This window comes from Alligator sinensis, unplaced genomic scaffold (genome assembly GCF_000455745.1).
Source record: "Alligator sinensis unplaced genomic scaffold, ASM45574v1 scaffold677_1, whole genome shotgun sequence".
Lineage (NCBI taxonomy): Eukaryota > Metazoa > Chordata > Crocodylia > Alligatoridae > Alligator > Alligator sinensis.
The window spans coordinates 1,152,139-1,172,593 of record NW_005842276.1 but is presented as its reverse complement, the minus strand read 5'-3'; the positions used below and the strand labels follow the sequence as shown (position 1 = coordinate 1,172,593).

General features: G+C 41.2%; 1 protein-coding gene across 2 annotated transcripts in view; it reads left to right on the top strand.

Moving 5' to 3' along the window:
• The window catches only part of ROCK1 (Rho associated coiled-coil containing protein kinase 1), a 135,140-nt gene that overhangs the window by 46,383 nt on the left and 68,302 nt on the right, over positions 1–20,455 (top strand). For both annotated transcript variants that reach the window (XM_006027930.3, XM_006027929.3), the window contains exons 2-7: positions 370–451; positions 8,196–8,296; positions 9,440–9,577; positions 11,150–11,325; positions 13,742–13,826; positions 17,926–18,070. In XM_006027930.3, the coding sequence (XP_006027992.1) occupies positions 370–451; positions 8,196–8,296; positions 9,440–9,577; positions 11,150–11,325; positions 13,742–13,826; positions 17,926–18,070 (727 nt within the window). The remainder of the gene's footprint in view (positions 1–369; positions 452–8,195; positions 8,297–9,439; positions 9,578–11,149; positions 11,326–13,741; positions 13,827–17,925; positions 18,071–20,455) is intronic.

The window sequence follows — 20,455 nt, the reverse complement described above, 5'->3', positions numbered from 1 at the left end:
ATTCTTTGAACTGGAGGACTTAAAAATAAATATATTTATTACAAAAGGCATAAACAGAAGGTCTGATATAGAAATAGAGATATAGCAAAGATTCTGTAAATGTTTTCATCTGGCATAATGTACATATATCATATGCAATGTTTTAGGATTGTATTGTTCAAGGAAGGGGCTAATTTTTGGCTGCATCTTAAAATATTCTTTTGAATTTATCTCCAGTTGTTAATGGCCCTATAAAATGAATTTTATTCCATTAATGTGGAAATTTGGCATGGGTAATTGTGTTTATTTTATCTCTGTGATTATCATAAAATGTAGCTGTTTTTCAGAAAGATGTTATTACATTTTTGTTTGCATTTTTCTTTTGTTTAGGATGGATTAGATGCCTTGGTATATGATTTGGATTTTCCTGCCTTAAGAAAAAACAAAAATATTGACAACTTCTTAAACAGATGTAAGTACTTGATATTTCTATAGCCTTTTCCACTTCGTAGCTGGAGGGAGCTGCAAGAGACTTAAACAATTCCTTTCCTCTCTCTCTTTTCCACACCCAGAAACTGAGCATACTGCATGCCCAGAAGGAAGGAATTAGGTTCTGGTCTACAGATGAGAATTTTAAATATTAACAATAGTATTTATTAAATGCGGTTATAACATGACTGAGGTCCCAGGGGTGGCTGTGATGCCCCCTGGTGGCCATGCAGTTCATGCCCCGCTCTGCCTATCTGGGTATTCTCCCTTTTCTCCTTCCTGCCATGCCTCAATTGGAATAATTTGATTACTGAAAAGGAGGTTGCCCCGAGTCCTACAGTGAGCCCTCTTTGGTTATGTATCCAGTGGGTCCCTCTTGGACCCCACTGGTCAGAATCTAGCTGCTGTTAAGTGGGTCCTCCTGGCCTCCAAGGTACCTGATGCCTTAGGGGCTATTTGTGACCTCCAGCTGCTCCCATAGTTATACCTGTCTCTCTCAGATGTTACTCCAGATTCATGCACCAGCTTGTACGGGCTTCAGCCCTCATAGCTTCATCCTGCTAGTTACTCCTTTGCTGTAGATTGCCAGCCTAGGCCCACTTCCTCTGGCCTGGCTTCTGATTCTTAGCCTTGTCCAGCCCTTGGCTCACTTAGCTTGGGCCCTTGGCCCCTGGCCCTGTTCCCTCTTTTCTGGGCCTCTGCCCCTTTTGGGCTCTGACCCTTAGCTGTCTTGGCCTCAGGCTACCTCTGCTGCCTGTGTAGTTTTAAGTCTTGGCTCTTTTGGCCTTTGCCTGCTTGTTGTGAGCCCTAGCCCTCTGGTCCTTGACCCTGAGCCAGGCTGCTTGTCTCTTCAGCCCTTAGTCCTGTTCTGACTCTGGGCTAGGGTGCCTAATGCTGAGTGCCCCACCAGGCACCTCTCCATGGCCTCCAGATCTTCCCTGTAGCCATAACCTGGTCATCTGGTATAAACTTAAATGGAAGCATATATACACTGGCTATAACCAAACTCTAAGCCCTCTGGCTGTATAACAAACCTCATTGACTTGGGCCAGAGCTCTTTGCAAGCCCTAGTTCCTTACTTGCCACTCCCAGGTATAACAGGATCCTGGCCAGATTCAGCTACAGCCCTCTTTCTGAAGAGTTCTTTCCCCTGCAGCTTGCTGGGCCAGACTGACTGCTTTGGCTTGGGCCCTGGGCTTATGTCTTTCAAGCCCTGCCCACTTCTGGTCAGGTGGCTTGCTGGCCCTGCAAAGCTGTGTCTATTTAATCTTCTGGGTTGTTGGTCTAGCTCAGGGGCAGGCAATTATTTGGGCCCATGGGCCACAGGCAGTTCTGGGGAGTTGCTACATGTCGGTCAGCAGCCTCCCCTTTGTTCCCCCCAAACAGCCCAGAGCTCACTTGCCCTGTGGCTCCTCTCTGCCAACAGTGCACAGCCCCATATCTGACCCCAGCCCACCCCGCACTTGCTCAGGATTTCGCCCGGCTGGAGCAGACCAGCCAGAACCTGCATAAATTCCTAGATTCATAGATGTAGGGTCAGAAGGGACCTAAGTAGATCATCAAGTCCGACCCCCTGCCCTGGGCAGGAGAGAGTACTGGGCTCTCATGACCCCAGCTAGTTAATTATCAAGCCTCCTCTTAAAGACCCTCAAGTTAGGAGCTAGCACCACTTCCCTTGCAAGTTGGTTCCAGATCCAAGCTGCCTTGACTGCGAAGTAGTGCCTTCTAATGTCCAGCCTGAAATGCGCAGCCCCAAGCCTGGCCCACCCCATGCCTGCTCTGGGCCATCTGCCTGCATTTTGAGCAGTGGCAGCAGCTGGCAGAAGCTGCTGCTGGGCACGGAGGAAAAGCGGCCCCTCCCCATCACCACTGCAAGGCCTTTCTTGCTGCAGCCACCTGCAGCTCCTCTCTGCTGCTGTCACTGCTGTCTCCAGGCTGTCCAGTGGCAGTGCAGAGGAACTGCAGGGCAGCTTGGGCATGGGCTCTGGGTGGCTGCAGCAAGAAGGGCGCGGCAGTAGCAAAAGGGAGGGGTCACCTTTCCCTCATGCTGAGCAGCAGCTTCTGCTCAGCTGCCATCATTGCTACTGCTGCTCAGTCTGGAGTGGGTATGGGGCGGGTCTGTCATGGGTTCCAGCATATCCGGAGCGGGTGCAGGGCGAGCCAGTGTTGGGCCTGTACACGTGGGTCCCTGCCAGTACCATGAGGCTGGGGCCAGCAGCGGCAGTAGCTGGATGGAGCAACTGCTGCCTGGGCTGCTTAGAAAGGCATTCCAGCTGCGAAGCTGCCCCAGCCCCACTGCTTGCCCAGGGGACGGCTGGACAGCACTGGGCTAGGTGGGACCTGGGGACCTGCCATGGGGTTGGACAGTCTCTCTCTGCAGGCTGGATCCAGCCCATGGTCTAGCTGCTGCAGCAGTGCCTCTGCCCACCCCTGGTCTAGCTGCTGCAGCAGTGCCTCTGCCACCCATGCAGATCTCTGAGCCCTGGCTGCCCATTCCCCTGCAGTCAGTTCATCAAGGCAGTGGTTCCCTGCATCTGGGGGACTCTCTGCAGTTGCTTTCTCCCTAAAGTAATGTGGAGGCCCTGGCTCACTCTTACAGCTGTGCAGTTAATAAGTAGGCCATTTGTGAGATAAATAAAGCCATCTCTCTAAACCAAACTTCCAACTTCCCATTTATTACGTTGTTAATATTTGAATTCTCCCCCCAACCCCTCCCATCAGACCATCATAAACTTAACTAATAAAATTTCCAAAATGAGAACATATAACTTTGATAAGCTACAATAGAGTCTACATTAGTAGGTTATTGATGCATTGTTTATATAGATTAATAATGTAAAAAGTCTCTTGCTTTTTAACTCTAAGAAGAGTGCAGGTAGTCTTCATCTTGCTGTTGGTATATTCTTCATGTGTCTAGTGTTAACTGGAGATGTTTTCTTCACCGTTTTGCTGATTGCACTGGTTTATTTTTTCCTTTGGGTGGACAGAAAAGAAGTAAATGAAATTAAGCAAATTTTCATCAAGAATACAAAAAAGGTTGAGTACTGAAAAGGGGGTACTAAAACAACAAAAAGAATATAAACTAATATTAAAATGTAATGTATCTTTGGTACTTGAATGACACCTCTATATGATTTGATTGTAGTGCTGCAGGTCAGTCTTGGCATCTGCTGTGTTTTGGGGAAAAAAAACTTTAAAGTGTAAATTCTTAACTTATCGTGACCTTTTTACAGCTTTTACAACAAATAGCTAGATTTCCATCTTTATCAGTAAAACCGGTTTGGTTTTTTTTGGATGGGGGTGAAGTTGTTTGACAGGAGTCATGGTTCTTATAACTTTCACATTTGAAAATGTTTAATTTTAAACCTTTAATTTATTTTGCTTAGGCAGAAGCCAGACATGATAATGGACAGTTAAAGCAGTTCTGCTAAGATGCTTGCAAGCTGTCAAATTAAATCTTGGGCTATAGAGGAACTCAAGAGAGCTCAAGTACTATAAATTTGGATAACGGCTTTTCACAGGGTAACAAGAGGTTGTGAGCTCTGGATTAGCTGTTACTGTGAAGTGAATTGGCAAGCATTTGGACATAATATTTTGAAATATTTTAAACCATTAGTTAAATATTGTTTACATTATTAAATAAGCAGCAGTTTGATTAAAATTATATAATTCATGTCTTAATTATACTGTAAACTTCGATTTTGCTTTTCCTCAGTGTGTATAGTCCATTGCTTCTCAAATAGTTTTAACATAAACAGACTACTAGCCCTAATAATGAATTTAAAGATTTTGTGGTATAAAGAGTTCCTATTAGATTTAGTTGAGGATTTGTTTTTATGTAGACTGGTTGCTGAGCTGCTCAAGATAAAGTGTTCTGTTTAACTTCCTACAGTTTTTAAATAATGCTTGAGTTAGTATAACCTTGTTACCATGCACATATTGTATACTCTGTTTTCACCACACTTCCTTTGAGAGCACTTTATTAGAGTGTTGGAAAAGAAAATCTCTTTATTGGAGAAGAAAATCTTAGTCAAATAAGACATTGCAGCAAATACTGATAATGTAATTTTAATTATAAAATGTGCTCACCACCTGCCCCCTTCTGTATTTGTAAGAAGAAAAAGAAATAATTACATTTGAAATCTTAATTAAAGAATCAACACACATATGCATAAAATATAACCTTAAGTAACATGAAGGTGAAGGGAAGTGTAACTAAGGCAAAGGAATTCACAATTTTAAAACATTGCAGTGCACTTGGGTGATCTTCAGAGCAAGTAGTGAATTTAAGGGTACAGTTCTGGTTTGGCTCATAATGGCTTTTTCTAGATAGGGGGAAATTATAACTGTTCCTTACTCTTTCCTGTAGAAAACATTTACAAATTTGTGCAGTGTTCTTTAATTCAAACATGATACTATTATTGTACAACCCTAAAATGAAGTTATTGACTAGAAAAAAAAATGAAGCTCGTTTACTAACCTTAGCAGTTCATGCTTAGAGAAGTGCAAAAAAAATTAGGCTTCAAAAAATTGACAATTGTAACAAAGCTAAATTATCTACCAGTACATGGTTTCTTTTGGCATTTTTATTTCAAATGTGTGCGTGGCTTCTGCAAATAGGAAATGCATCTTGAGATAAAATGAAAAAGATGATTCCTTAAATTTGTTTGCCCAAGTAAACTCAAATACTTTATATAAGTATTTGAGGGCAGCATTATCCTGTGGGTATGTATGTACTTTACTATGTGAAGTGGGCTACTGGTCAGCTAAGGATCACTTTTTCTGATGCTGGAAAGCCACTAAGCTGGAACTACAGTTGTCTTCCAGTTTCATTAATGTCCAGGGTGCTCAGGCAGGACTCTGTCAAAATGACCAAGACAATTTTGGTACCAGCACATGAAGAGTCTCTCTATCAATGGCCTGTAGTTTTCTTCCCACTCAGAGTTAATATTGCAGAGAAACAATCTAATCTGCCATTTAGGTATCATGGTGTAGATGCTAGCTGACTGACCTCAGTAGACAGACAGATTCCATTAACACAAACTTTTTGGTAGCAATAAAATTGATCTTGGAAGGTTAATGTCCTCAAGAAAGAAGACGGCTTACTTTGGTAGAAGGTTAGGCACAGGCTTGTAAGATTTATATCACGCTAACAAGTCAGTTTCCTTGGTCAGGATAATCAGTACCCTCTGTGCTTCTCCGCTGTTGAGGATGTCATAGTCTGTGGATGTTCTTGTATAGACACAGAAATTAATCCAACACAGGGAATTTTAACAGAGCTAGAAAGAAGAATTAGTATAAACTGGTTAAGTGTCAGGCAACTTGCTGTGCTATGGATTTATGGCAGGGGCAGGCAATTATTTTGGGTGGAGGGCCACTTACTGAGTTTTCGCAAGCCATCAAGGGCCGCATAACAGGCAGCCAGGGGTAGATAACTATTAATTTTCTAATTTTTTTAGGGGCCACATGGGCTGGATAGAATGGCCTGGCGGGCTGCATTTTGCCCACCCCTGATTTATGGCCTTTTCTCCATGAATAAACTGTTATGTCATCATCATGATAGAAAACATGAGCCTCTGTCAACAACTTAAGGTGTCAGGATAATAGTCTCAGCAAATGGAAGCTCGTTGTTGATAAACTAAGTGGAGCAAAATATCCAGCCCCTGAACTTTGTATTCAGGAATGGAGAGACATTTAAGACTCATTGTTTTCAGAAAGGCATAAGCTTTCATAAGTTACAGCTTCCCCTGTAGAGAGCAGGGGGACTAAATAAAAAGGAATGAAGTAATTTAAATACAATGAGAGAAAAGCTATGGTTAAGTAGAAAAAAGTGAGATTAGGAGGAGCAGTCTTCTTCCAGAAGTGTTTTCAGTTTCTCTTGGGAAAAATTATTCCCATCACCTGCAACATCTGCAAGAATCCCTCCTGTTCTATCACGAGAAAAAAACAAGGATTCCATTTTTACTTTCTTTTTTGATTGCAGGGAAAATTATAGAACAATTCTTCCATTGCCAAGAACTCTGGATTTCCTCTGGGTTTCTCTTGCAAATCGTGGTTGCACACCTAGCACGTGTATCCATAAAAAGATCTCGAGGCTCCCCATAGTGCTATGGCACCTTGGTTGAGAATCACTGTCTTAGACTTAGACTGGACATTAGGAAGAACTTCTTCACAGTTAGTTAGACTGGACATTAGGAAGAACTTCTTTACTGCTAGAGTGGCCAAGGTCTGGAATGGGTTCCCAAGGGAGGTGGTGCTCTCCCCTAGCCTGGGGGTCTTTAAGAGGAGGCTGGATATGCATCTAGCTGGGGTCATCTAGACCCAGCCCTCTTTCCTGCTTATGCAGGGGGTCGGACTCGATGATCTATTGAGGTCCCTTCCGACCCTAACATCTATGACTCTAGACCAAAGAAGAGTAAGCAAAGGAATCACATCCATATATTAAACAGCTTTTAATAGTTCTCGCTATTAACAGACATAAATCATACTTGCAATTCTGTAGTTCTTAGATTGTAGTTCATTAGACTCAATTTAATGCATTGTTTCTTCTTGTAAATCATGTTTACATTAGAAAATCAAGGCAAAAGAATATATAAATATAACTGCTTGAACCAATGTGTGTTATTATAGGAGTTCTAATCAACTTCTTACTGAAATTTGCTTACATTCTTCCTTTGCTTTACCTGGTTCATGTTGATGTGAAACATAATTTCTGTATGTTGCTTTTCCCAGATGGCATATAGTCTAAGTAGGCATGTAATAATCATTTGCCATCAGTCTATCCAGTCCTTTAAAAATCTAGATTACAGTAATCACACGTTCTTCTTCCACAGTACTTCTTAAACCAGAATGGAACATTTACAATACTATTTTGAAACAAAATGGGATTAATGTTAATGGTTTATTAAAATGGGGCTTCGAGTTGCTTTTTTCATGTAGAAATACTAAAATGTGAAGTTTTTCCATGTAATCTCATGCTAGTATTGTCCGATATGGATTAAAATAGCCATCTTTAATCTATGACCAAATTTGGAATTGGAATATCTGACCACTGGGAGTTTTATAAATTATTGTAGTTTATAGAACGACAGATTTATATAAATAATTACAGTGATTCCCACCGCATGTTTTAAATTAAAATTACTTTTTTTCAAGTATATTAAATACTTTGTTTAGTTTAGCGTTTTTTAATTGCTTAAATATATCTTACTTGTATATTGCATTAATTTCTCAAATCTATTGCATGGTCTTTTAAAGATAACCTTTTATGTTCTCTGTACAAACAGGTTACTCTTGATGCAGAGTTTCTGCAAATTTTCAGATAGTTAAGTTCTAAATGAGAATTTTCCCTTGTTCGATCCTGCTGTGAAGTTGTTGTGGTTTGTTTGACGTTTCGTAGTAACCATAATGATGAGAGCGAAATCACAGTTTCAACATGGAGATCTTATTAAGAAAACTGGTTGTGACAGAAGGCTTGCTCCTTCCCAGTTTTAAATAAGCAGACGTTGCAAGACTAGTTACCCAAATCAATTTAAATGCAACTGATCCATATTATCCAATATACTGTATTTGAAAAAGATATTTTCCAGAAAAAAACAAAGTTCCTTTCTAAAGTTTCTAAGCATGTAGCTCTGCAGTATCCTGTATATAAAAATAACGAAGGTACCAGTGAATTGTTCAACGTGTTATTCTATGCAGTTTTTTATAAATTATTTTTTTTTATACAGATAAAGACACAGTAAATAAAATGAGAGATTTGCGTATGAAAGCTGAAGATTATGAAGTGGTGAAGGTGATTGGTAGAGGTGCATTTGGGGAAGTTCAACTGGTAGGTTATATATCAGTGTACATATAGGATTGGGTTTTATTTAAAGCTGTTCAGTGCTACTTATATTTACTTTTCAATACACAATTTGAGAGGCAAAAGTAACTTCGTGCTCAATGGATTGTAAGAAAGTAATGCTTTTTTATGAGAGAGTATGTTTTCCAGGATCCTGTATTTTAGTATACTTGTGCACAAATCCAAACCCTGTCAACATTCAAAATAGGGCTGAATGTTCATTTTCTTTGTTAAGTGATGTTAGTCCTTGCCTGTGTAACTCTGGGACTTTGAAAGGCAAATCTTTAGGCTTGTCATGAGTTTAGACCAGTTAAGGAGCTGCCCACATGGTTTGAAGACGGAATTTGCTTCAGTAACTTGTGGGATGAAGTGGACAGGAGGATGAGTTAGCAGCTTGGCTGGCTCATTGCTTTGAGTAATTAATGGAAATAATCTAAAATACAAGAGTATATGTGTATACTTCTGAGCTCTTCAAAATATTTAAAGTTTTATTTTTCAATTATTTTACAGAAAATAATTGATTCAAATCAAGTGTGCTCAATCTATGGCCTGCAGGCCAGATCTGGCCCATGGCACACGTCATCTGGCCCACGGGGCTCTCCTAGGTCTGGAAATGTTGGCATTGGGGGATTGGTGGCACTGCTCCCCTGCTATCAAATTTCCAGACCTGTGAGGAGTCCTGGACCCTGTGCCTCAGAACTAATACCCAATCCTGGTGTGTGGGGGAGGTAGTGCTGGGACCCAATCTCAGCAAATGGGGGCAGTGCTAGTGCATGGGGGGAGGAGGAGGAGGGGGTACTAGACCCACAGAGAATGGTAGGGGCCACCACTAGGTTCAAATAATACTGTAACCATTGTGTACGTGGACTTTGCTTTTCATATTCTTACCAAATGTTGATCCAATCTTAGGACTGATGTTTGCATTGTAGTTTAAAAAGTGCAACTTTTGCATAATTCAGGTCAGAAGGGTAACTTATTTTTTCCAAAGAAGAACACAAACTTATGAAAAAATTGAATAAATTGAAAATGATCAAAGTAGAAAAATTTAGCAACTTCTATAGATTTTTACTGATGGAGAGCATGAAACTTAATGTTTAGTCTATATCTTAAATTTAACCTTTATTTTTAAAGGTAAGGCATAAATCTTCAAGGAAGGTGTATGCTATGAAGCTCCTGAGCAAGTTTGAGATGATAAAAAGATCAGATTCTGCATTCTTCTGGGAGGAAAGGGATATTATGGCTTTTACTAATAGCCCCTGGGTTGTTCAGGTATGGTTATACTGCTGCTAAAATGTCAAATTTCAGGATGGCTTGCTTTATCATTGCATACATCATAATGTAACCAGGGAGCTAGATATACTTTTATTAGGTGCTTTTTTTTGTAATTTTTTTTCCAAAGGTGGCCTTTCAGCTAAAAGGGGTATTACAGAAGAATTTTTTGTAACAGAGCTCTACCTGGCTTGGCAAGAATTCTTTGGGACTGCCTAGTATGTGTGACAATTATTCACATTGGCATTTAAAAAATAAAAAACAAACCTCTCATCTCCCCTTCCCCCACTCCCCAACTAGTTGAATGAATTTCTACTTCTGTTTTCTGTAGTAAATGTGTTCAGCTGCAACCTTTGCCCAACAGTGCCTTCCCTGGTCTGTCTTCAGTGTTGTACCTCAAATTGGTGGTGATAAAGATAAATGCTTAACTGTAACAAGCTCAAGTGTGAGCTTCTCAAGCATTACTGCCTTTGGAAATATAAGAAGTGAGTCCTGCAAAAACATGTACACAAACTTGTTTAGTGTGCATTAGTTTTTATGTAGTTGGGGCCTGAATGATGAAACATTCTGGATAATTAATCATAATCTGGATCTGGAATATTTAAACCTCCCCTGCATGATATTCGAAAGATACTACTGTAGCTTCCCAAATAATGATTATCTAGAAATGTACTTGTATGGTTTTTCAAGCGAGGTCTGAAGTGAAGAGCCATTAATCCATTGGTACCACTTGCCTTGAGTATTCCCCTGACAACAGGGATAGAGAAAATATTATTATTATTTTTTTAACAATTAAAATGCACTTTTTAGTTAGTGAAGTTTGCCACAGGAATACTGAAATTGCAGAAGTGTCACAAGGACAGTACAGAATATTAAGAAAAAATGTATAGGTATTTTTTGCATTGCATCTGTCCAGTTTGCATGGGATTAAAATGCAGAGCCACCTCTTGGATTTTTTGGTATATTTGTTTAAAAAAAAGTTTCAATGTTTCTATACAATAAATATGATAATCCTAATGATGCAATAGGCAAAGATTTCTTAGACATTCTTCAGCACAGGTAATCTGATTTGAAAGTTTGTCTAACTCTATCTCAACTACACCTGGTCCAATAAAAGAGGTAATCCTAAGAAATCCCTTGCCTCTTGCATAATTTCTGGACCATCATTTCTATAATATTATGCTTATGCTACCAGTCCTAAAGATAAATTATAGAAAAATATGCATTCAAAGAGAAAGTTGGCAGATATTTTGAGGTATGGTATTTCTTCACTTACAAATTTGTTAACTAATAACGTTGCCCATCTCAGTTACCTTGTGATTACTTTTGCAGGTAAACAGTCTTTTGAGGATGAGTTTAAGACTTGTTGAGCTAGCTTCTCTATTTCAATCTATCCCATTTTAAGTCCCTTTAACAGGGGAATGGGTAGAATATCTGTCAATTACTTTTCAATGTGTCACGTAATTTGTGCCAAGATTCATTGGATTAATGCACTTGAGTGGGGGGGGGGGGGGGGGTTGAAGTTAGGTTTTAAAGAGAAATAGATCATTCATTGACTTTTTTATTTTATAGTTATTTTATGCATTCCAAGATGACCATTACCTGTACATGGTGATGGAATACATGCCTGGTGGGGACCTTGTGAATTTAATGAGCAACTATGATGTTCCTGAGAAGTGGGCAAGATTTTATACGGCAGAAGTTGTTCTTGCGTTGGACGCCATTCATTCTATGGGCTTTATTCACAGGTATGTATATAAATAATATAATTAAAATAAAGGTGTCTGATCTTTACATTGTCAGACTTTTTAAGAGCATGTCTAAGAACTAGTTAGGGTATGGCTAGACAAACTAGTTGATACAAGATAAATCAGCTGCTCTACTAATTTTCATATTATTACCTGATGGTAAATAGAAGCTAAACCAGTGGTTCTCAGCCCTGTTAGGCTCAAATCACCTCTCACAAAATGCTGTTCTTAGCTTTCTTTCATTTCTGGACTATAGAAAATAATAGAGCAGTTCTTTTGTTGCAAAGAACTTGAAAAGGCCATGATAGGTCAGAACACTTTAGACACTATGAATTTCTATTTGAAATCTGAGTTTAACCTCTGAATAATATATAGGTGTTTGTATATCTAAGTGTGGCACCTTTTAAAAGCGTCTTATGGCATTTTGGTTGAAGACAGCTGAGCTAAACCCATAGTAACTGCTGTCGGTGACAGTAGGGTAAAATACTACAGTTTTTCATGTCCACTTTTACCTCACGGTGATTAGATCCACTGCCAGTACTCTTGGTCTTCTTTAAAACTGCTGCTGGTATTCTCACTTAGGCCGTGTATAGACAAAATGATGGGCATGTGTGCACAACACTTTAAAGTGGGCTAAATGCTTTTGCACTGCTTTTAATGGTGTTGGTGTTTGCAGGCATTGGTGATGTATTGCACATTAATTCCAGGCAGCGTAATGCACCTTAAATGTTCTGGGGTGCAAGGAACTAAAACTCCTCTGAGGAGTTTGTTTGCTGCCCCTACAGCCATGGAGCAAAGTGCTGGGCTCCGTGCAGCTCAGGGGCTCTGCAGGAAGCCTTGCAGCAGCTTGGGAAGGCAGGCTCTGCCGGAGAAAAGTGGCAAGCCTTACTTGTGAAGGCGCAATGAATGTAATGAGTTACCGGTTTCTTTAAGGGTGTGTTGATAGGTGGTTCAGTATTTGTGTGTGCGCTCACTGAACTTGATTCTCCACTGTTTGTGGCTGCATTGTGTGCTGGGGCCATGCTTGTGCCCTGAGCAACAGAAATGCTCTTCAATGTTTTTTTTTATCCCCTTTGTTAGTGGTCATATGCTTATTAAACATTATTCAAACTCTATTTTTAATGCAGATCTGCTCGGAATACAACATTATTAATTTCCTTATGAGTTTTTTCTGTGACATTTTACCTTGGTGTAGTAGTTTCTGTTTCATGGATGACTGTGCATTTTCTCAATACCCACATGAGATGAGGTAACAGATAAGGAGCAGAAACGCAGAGAGGTTAAGATTTAAATTATCCTCTTGTGGATATGACATCCAGCCTTTTCTTTAGAGTGGGTGTCATGTCTTCATATAAAACTTCTTATTTTGTTCCGTAAGTGCACAGTATCCTATTTTCTGGAGTTTAATTGGCTGTAAAGACATCTTTTATATCATGGGCAATGGGTGAGATGGGCTATGAGAGATTCCTTTTGATCAAGGCAGTTTGAAATGGGTATAGCATTTATTTTGTGGTACAACAGGAAAAGAGCTTTTATGGTCTTTCATGATTGAGGGGCTCATTGGTTTTGGCAAGGGCATAGTGAGTTCGTTGAGTGAGCAGGAGGGGGAGCATGGGGTTATGCTGACCACAGTGGGTTTGGGAATTGGTGGGAAGAGGGAGGGTGGTGGCAGGGTAGCATTTGGAGAACATGGGTGAGGGAAAGGGAAGGAGGGCTTGACTTAATTTTTCCCAGGCAGTGGCGTTGGCAGTAGCCCTAAAGCCTGGCTTCCTAGGAGTTAACCTTGGTGTCCCATTCATTCCTTTGCCCCCTCCCCACTTTGGGGGGTGGCAGGGAGTCACCATGCTGGTTGCTCAACCCCCTTACCCCAATATGTTTGGTGCAGTTCTTCCTCTGGCATGGCAGATTCCCCTTGCCTGGGGAGGGGGTGGGGGAATAGTGATTCTGGCACCTCCTCAGAGTAATTGTCTGGGGCTGGTACTAGACTCACCCTGCCCGTGTCACACTATTGGGTTCTGAGCCTGAACGGCATTTCCTAAGAGAAAACTCTCCAAGACTGAATTAAATGGATTGTAATGCAAGGATTATTTAGTCTGTGGAGTTTGGGTTCAAACAATTTTACCCAGAGTAATCCAGACTTACTGGTTTTTTGTTTTTGTTTTTTTCTTTTTCAGTACAGTACTTTAGCAAAAAAGACTATTGCTATATGCTTCCTCTTCTGTCTTTAAGAAAAAAATTGGAATAGTCCAAGAAAATGTGTATAGTGTATGAGAGTTTGAAAAAAATGGAACAGGGCTTTATTTTGCTAATGCCGTCTTTTCTTGCCATGTCACATTGGAAGCATAGGTGGCTTTGCTGCTTATAGCAAATTCAATTACTTTATCAAATATTATGCAATTTTTTTTCTTCCTTTCAGAGATGTGAAGCCTGATAACATGCTGCTAGATAAGGCTGGTCATTTAAAACTAGCAGATTTTGGTACTTGTATGAAGATGAACAAGGTAAATTATACTTTAATTTTGAATTTAGCTTTGTCACTTGAAGAAAGCATATGCTGAAAATTGTTCTTTGCCTTCCATTATTTATTTCTCTATGTGGGTAGAATTTTTTTCCAAGATGCTTATCCTGGTTTTATTTCAGCACCTTGTAGCTGTTAAATTTAACCTCACAATATTCCTATGAAATAAGCAGGAACAAATATAGCAGTTTTATAGTTGGGTTATGAAGACACAGAGGAAATGCTACACAAAAAATTTGTGGTGTCATGAGAAACAAATCCCAGGTCTCTGGATTCCTGGTACTTGCCTTAATTACAAGGTCGTCGGTCAGATATGTACAAATTTCACCAGTGTGGAAAGTGGAAAAATTAGTTGTTGAGCTGGACATCAGGATTTCAGTAGCACAGGCACTAGTGATATTCATATCTTGGATTTCCTACTGGTTAAGGAGAAATTGCTATTCATGCTGAAAGCTCTTTCAGACTGAAGCTGCAGTCTGAACTAGTCACAATAACAGTGAGGCAAAAAAAAATAGATGTGTGTGTAGATGTATGCGTGTGTGCACTCATGCGTGCGCGCACACACACATGCTCCCCTCTACCTCTCCCTCTACCGTTCTGTGTGTGTGTATTTTTTTTCTCTGTTATTGTAACTAGTTCAGACTGTAGCTTTAGCTTGAGACGTTCTTGTGTGTGCATATATACGTACCTACCTACCTACCTGAAGAAGAAAATATGTATGTGCACAAGAACTTTGGTGGGGAAAAAAAGACCAAGGTATCTTAAATATACTGTTTTTTGTTCGTTTGTTTTTCAAGTGTGAAATTGAAATTCTTCTCTTCTAAATTCTTTATTTTCTAAGCTCTTTAGCTTAGACCAGGGGTGGGCAGAGTCTAGCCCGTGCCAGATTGGGCCCACAATGGACACCATTTTCCAGCAGCCCCTGTGGCAGCAGCTCCTTCTAGCTGCTGCTGCTGGACCCAGCCCTGCTTCCTGGGCACTTCAGCCCATCTGTCTCACACCCACCACTGGGGGCAGGACCCATGTGGGTAGGGTGTGTGGCTGGGATGGGGCTGTGGCTGTGGCTGGGGGTGAGACCAGCAGGCAGGGCTGAGGAGACCCCAGGATCTTGGGGTGGGGGCAGAGCCATGATCTACTGCCCACACTCCCCTTCAACGGGCACAGGTTCTGTGGGCAGGAGCTGCTGGGAAATGGAGTCTAACCACCAGCTGGATCTGTCATTTTGTCCACCCGTGGCTTAGACTACAGAGTAAACTCTTATCTGCCTCTAGGGATTAAGTTTCTCAGTAGGACAGAATGGAAATACTCTGATCTCTTTCTGAACCTTCCCCTAAGAAAGCAGTATTATTAACAACTAGTTTTATCCCTTTCTAAAAATGAAGAGAAAGAAAGCCCCTTGCACCCATATCTTAATGATTCTTTTTTTCTTTGTCACGTTTCTCAGTGGTTTATTCCTGTTTACCTTAAGGAAACAACTGTATGGATGGGCATGACAGAACATAACGAGAGTTAATTGTACACCTAGTGCAAGATACCAAGACAGGAGAAAGCATATTTTAAATATGTGAGAAAATACTTTTGGCAGAAGTGGATTTCTGCAGAACATTACGTGTCTAAGGATGCATTTTGCACTCCAGTGCAAAGTCCATGGGAATCTTTCCATGGACTAGAATAGTTCATGGATCAAAGCCAAAGTATAACATTCCTGTTGCTTGCTTTTCTTTTCTTTCTTTTTTAAAAGCTACGTCTAGCAGCCTAGTTAGAAACTGGGAAGAAAAAAATTGATTCCGCTGTAGTCTCCTGTGTAAAGAAAAAAGTGATTTGTGTTTGTCCTATAAACTGTGCAAAGAGCAGTATAAAAAGTGGCTAATTATACTTTGATGGAGTTCTTTACATCTGCTAATATGCTACTCAGTGCTCTGAAGGACAGAAATAATATTGTTTCCAAGAGATATAATTCTGGGATTGTGCTATTTTCTCAATGATTACATGCTATTCTAGTGTTTGGTTATGGTGTTGGTGAAGTAAAAATAAACAAACTCTTTAAAATATTTTCTATATCTTTTTTCTGTGACAAACAGTCAGGGCCCAGGGTGCTACTTATTTGCCATACCTTTGCTCAGCAAAAAATATTTATAGTTAGCAGTTGGGTTAAAGAATCTCTTTTATTCTATTATAGTGGTTCTCAACATTTCTGGACTCAAGAGCACCCCTGGATAGACTCTAGGCACCTGTAGGAAAATGCTAGCTCTTAGTTTTCACTTTTTTTCTGTAGTCCAAAAAAAATCAGACCAGTTCTTCTACTGCAAAGAACTAAAAGACCACAGTTATGGATCTCTGTTTGAAATCTTTGGTTTATCTTGTAAATAATGTTTGCACACCTAACAGTGCTAACATTGTGTGGCACCCCATAGCACCCTTGAAAGGATTTCAGGACACCCCAGGACACTGGCATCCTGGTTGAAAATCAGTGTTTTGTTGAAATATACTTGAGGCCACAAAAATATAAAATGATTCCCAAAGTAGTGTTTCAAATTAGGTAAACATTTGCTGTTCCATGTACAAATTGATTGGTTTATCAGACAATACCACATATATTAAAAATTGTGTATCGTTAATCCTATGGATGTAAAATGTAGGGCATACCTTCTAAATGCATTCTTAGACATTTGATGAAAAACTTTGTGAAACAGCCTTAATAAATAAATAAATGAGATATTCAACAACATCTCCTTAGAAAGCCAAATAAAACACCATGTGCACAAGCTCAAAAACATTAGCATGGATTGTCTTAGATAAATAGTTTGTTTTAGTGGAGTTTTTCAGTCGTGAATTTGGTTCTGTGTATTAAACTTAATTTGCTTTTGTCAGGTGGCTTATTAGATAAACCTAAAATTGATGGACATGGATGTTAACGTTGAATTTTATTTCTGAACTGCAAGTACCAAGAAAAGAAAAAAACAATTAAATTCAACTAATTTATCTTTGGCATAGGCAAGTCCTATAAATGTGATGCAGTGTCCAGAATACACGTAATTTTAATGGGAAAAGATTGCACAAGCAATCCTTGAATATAGTGGAACTTGATAAAATATCATTTTTGAGATGAGCAATAATTTTTTCCTTTTATAAAACGTCCTTTTTAAGAATACTGTGCCCTGTCCTGTGGAGTATAGAATTATCCCTTAGTTATATGACTAACTGGGATGGGCAAGTGGTTACTGATTTGAATCTTATATTCTATAACGGGTCAGTAACTTTTTCCCATGGGGCAAGGTGGGGAGGGGCAGAGAGAGTGCAGAATGGCTTGCCTTTGGTTGGCCGTAGGCAGGCTCTAGGACCTGACTGCTGGTGCTGTTTTTCTTTGCCCAGCTGTGGTGTGGCATACGCTGGGAAGCCCTGGGTACTTCACTGTGGCGTGGCACAGGCAGATTGCCCCCTCTCCAAAAGCTCTGGCGTTCAACTGTGCTAAACTGCTCCTAATTTCCTACGGCTTTTCCTACTTCATGACGCAATTAGCCATAAAACATTCCTTTTTCCCTTTATTCATTTTGGAGTTTTTCTACCAAGTATTTTAGTTATAGTATCATTTATGGCTTTTTGTGCTTTATTGTGGATTGTAAGCCCGGAGTTTTTTCTTTTCCTAGCATAAAAACATAAATGGATCAGAAGAAGATATAGTATTTGTGCATTCAAAGATATATTTTAGTGATGAAACGCTCATTTCCGTCTAGTATTTTCAGAGCAGCCATTGTTAAGGAAAGATGTAGAGGATGAATGGCTGCTTAAAACAGTGGTTCTCAACTTTTGGACCAGGACCCATTTGCAAACATCGATGGCCAGTGCCGATCTGCAGCCCCTTGCAGGCTGAAACTGCCATTCTGCAAGGGAAACGCCGCAGTTTTCCCACTTCTTTCTCCTTTAAAGGATAATCCATTTTTAAAGTTTTGTTTGTGACCCCTTCATATATTCTTGCAACCCACTTTGGTTCATGACCCACAGGTTGAGAAACAGTGGCTTAAAATATTGTCCAATTCTTGTACTTGATATTTAGGCCCAGCTGTTTTTGTTTCTAACTATAGGAAGGTATGGTACGATGTGATACAGCTGTTGGAACACCGGATTACATTTCCCCTGAAGTATTGAAATCCCAGGGTGGTGATGGTTACTATGGACGAGAATGCGACTGGTGGTCAGTTGGAGTTTTTTTGTATGAAATGCTTGTAGGTGAGTAACAAGATGATGAGAACTTTATAGAAGTACAGTTTTCTGTACCACCTATTTGGCTTTATATCCAAATCAAAATGTTATACTGCTGAAGTATTTTATTTTAAAACTCTAATAATTTTAAAACTCTACTGCCTTTGGTAACTGGGAGTACAGTTTAAGCTGCATAGCGCAAGCCTATTTGGCAGTCAGGAAATTGCCTGACGTGTGGAGGTTAGGTAATCCTCCAAGCCCTGAAGCTAAAAGCCTTATTTTCCTAGCCTTTTTTTACCTTTACAGCCATGACGCACTGCTGTACAGCACAGACATGGGCAGGGAGTGGCTTAAGTGCTGGAATTGTGAATAACAATGCAGCAGGCCTCAATCAGTTGTGAACTGTTGAGCCACTCTTGTTCTAGGCAGAATTGACCAGCACACCTTGATTTAGTCTAAATGATGCCTTTAGTATTGAAGCAGACTTAGTGTGTTGCGGCCATGATAATCCCTGAGTACTCGGAGAAAGAGCACTTTTTGTTGAAAAGCTTGCCCAATAGCTCTCCCAACAGCACAGTTGGCCCAATAAAAGATGACAAAAAATCTTTGCCTTTAGTATTGAAGTTAATAAGGTGTGGCAAATAGCTAGGGTGATTTGCATGATTTAAATAGCTGCCTTTATTGCCTGTTGATGTCTTTAGTGACTTACTCTGTTCTTCCAAAATGTTAGTACTGTATGGTGGCACTGGACATGCATCAGTGGCATTTTTTAATGGGCTCTGTGGTAATGCAGGGGCAGGCGATTATTTTGGCTGGAGGGCCACTGAATGAGTTTGGTGAGCTGTCAAGGGCCGTATGGGTTGTCCACCTCTTGACAATTGTCCTGCCCCCCCAGTCACCATCTTGGGACTGGAAATTATCTCATACCCCTGACCTTTGCTACTGCAAGTCCTTCCCCTTGCTCCCCTGAAATGCTCCTTTTGGGAAAAGCTGGTTGCCATCTTGGAACCAGAAAAAACCCCACCACCAAATCATACATTAAAATCAAACACCTACTATAACATATTTTAATGTTATTACTAAAAATATTTTTGTCATGGTTTGTATTTGCATAGTGTGTATAGAGATGATTGCATAACAACTCAAAAATAAAGTCTGAGTTTTGTATATTGTGTATGGTAGTTGAGGGTGTGTATGTGGTGGAGTAGGGGGGTGTGTATGGTGGGGATGTTGCGGGGGCAGTAGGGTATGTTGAGGATTTGTGTATATGTAGGGGGGTTATGGGGACAAGGTGTGGGAGTGTGGCTTTTGTGAGGTGAGGGATTGTGACAGGTTGTGTGGACCCTCCACATCCTCCCTTCTCATGGTGAACAGCCCCTGCCAGCAGCAGCAGAAGCACTAGTAGGCAGGGAGTGCTCATGTTTTGTGCAGGTGCTGCTGCCTGGTGGGGCATGGCTTTGGCCAGTGCTGCATGTGGGGGTGAGGAACAGTCTGATGGAGCCGCCTCTATTGTGGGGGCTCCGCGTGGTATACATGCAGCTTCCACACTCACGTGGCACTGGGCAAGCCCAAGGCACTGGAACCTACTGCCTTTGCTGCTCTCTGCCGCTTAGGTCCCGGGACTCTGCCAGAAGTGGGGGCTGGGAAGGAATCTGGCTCCAACACATGGGGCTTTCTCAGTGCCACGGGCTGCATGTGCACTGCGCAGAGCCCATGCAATAGAGCCAGCAAACCTGGGATGTGCTCCTTGCTGTGATGTGCAGTGTTGGCTGGATCCATGTGCTGCTGGGCAGCAGCACCTCTGGGCATGAGGGCCCCTGCCTGCTTGTGCTCCTGTTGCTGCCATTGTGGGGGAGGGTGTGGGGGTCCCCACACCCCACCATTATCACTCATACCCACACCCTGCCCATCTGAGCTCTGTGCTCCTGCCGCCCCCTTGGGCGTGGGCTCCATACTGCCACCAGCCACAGCCCCAAGCTCCCTGCTCCTGCTGCTTCCCTACCTAGTCCCCAGAGTGAGCAGAAGGCTGGGGAAGCCAAGCAGGTCCCCCGGCAGCTGCAGCAGTGGCTGCTGCAGCCCTACCTATGACCTGCTGCTGGCTGGCCTGGGCCCTTCCCCCAAGGATGGGAGTGACGCGTCTTTATTGGCTGTGTTGGGGGGAGGGAGGGCGGTGTATGTATGTGTTCCCCTCGCTCCCACCCCCATGGGTGGAAGGGCTGGGCAGGGTACTATTAATTAGCAGGTGCCAACAGGCTGTATTTTGCCTGTCCCCATGTTAATGGTTGCCAGTCAAGTTAAAGGGAGCGTTAGGAAGAATTCCTAATAGAATAGTTTAGAATTGGGAGCTCATAACCTCTGGTGATTTTCCCCACCCCCATTTCATATTAAGTCAATCATGCTGTGGATGACTTG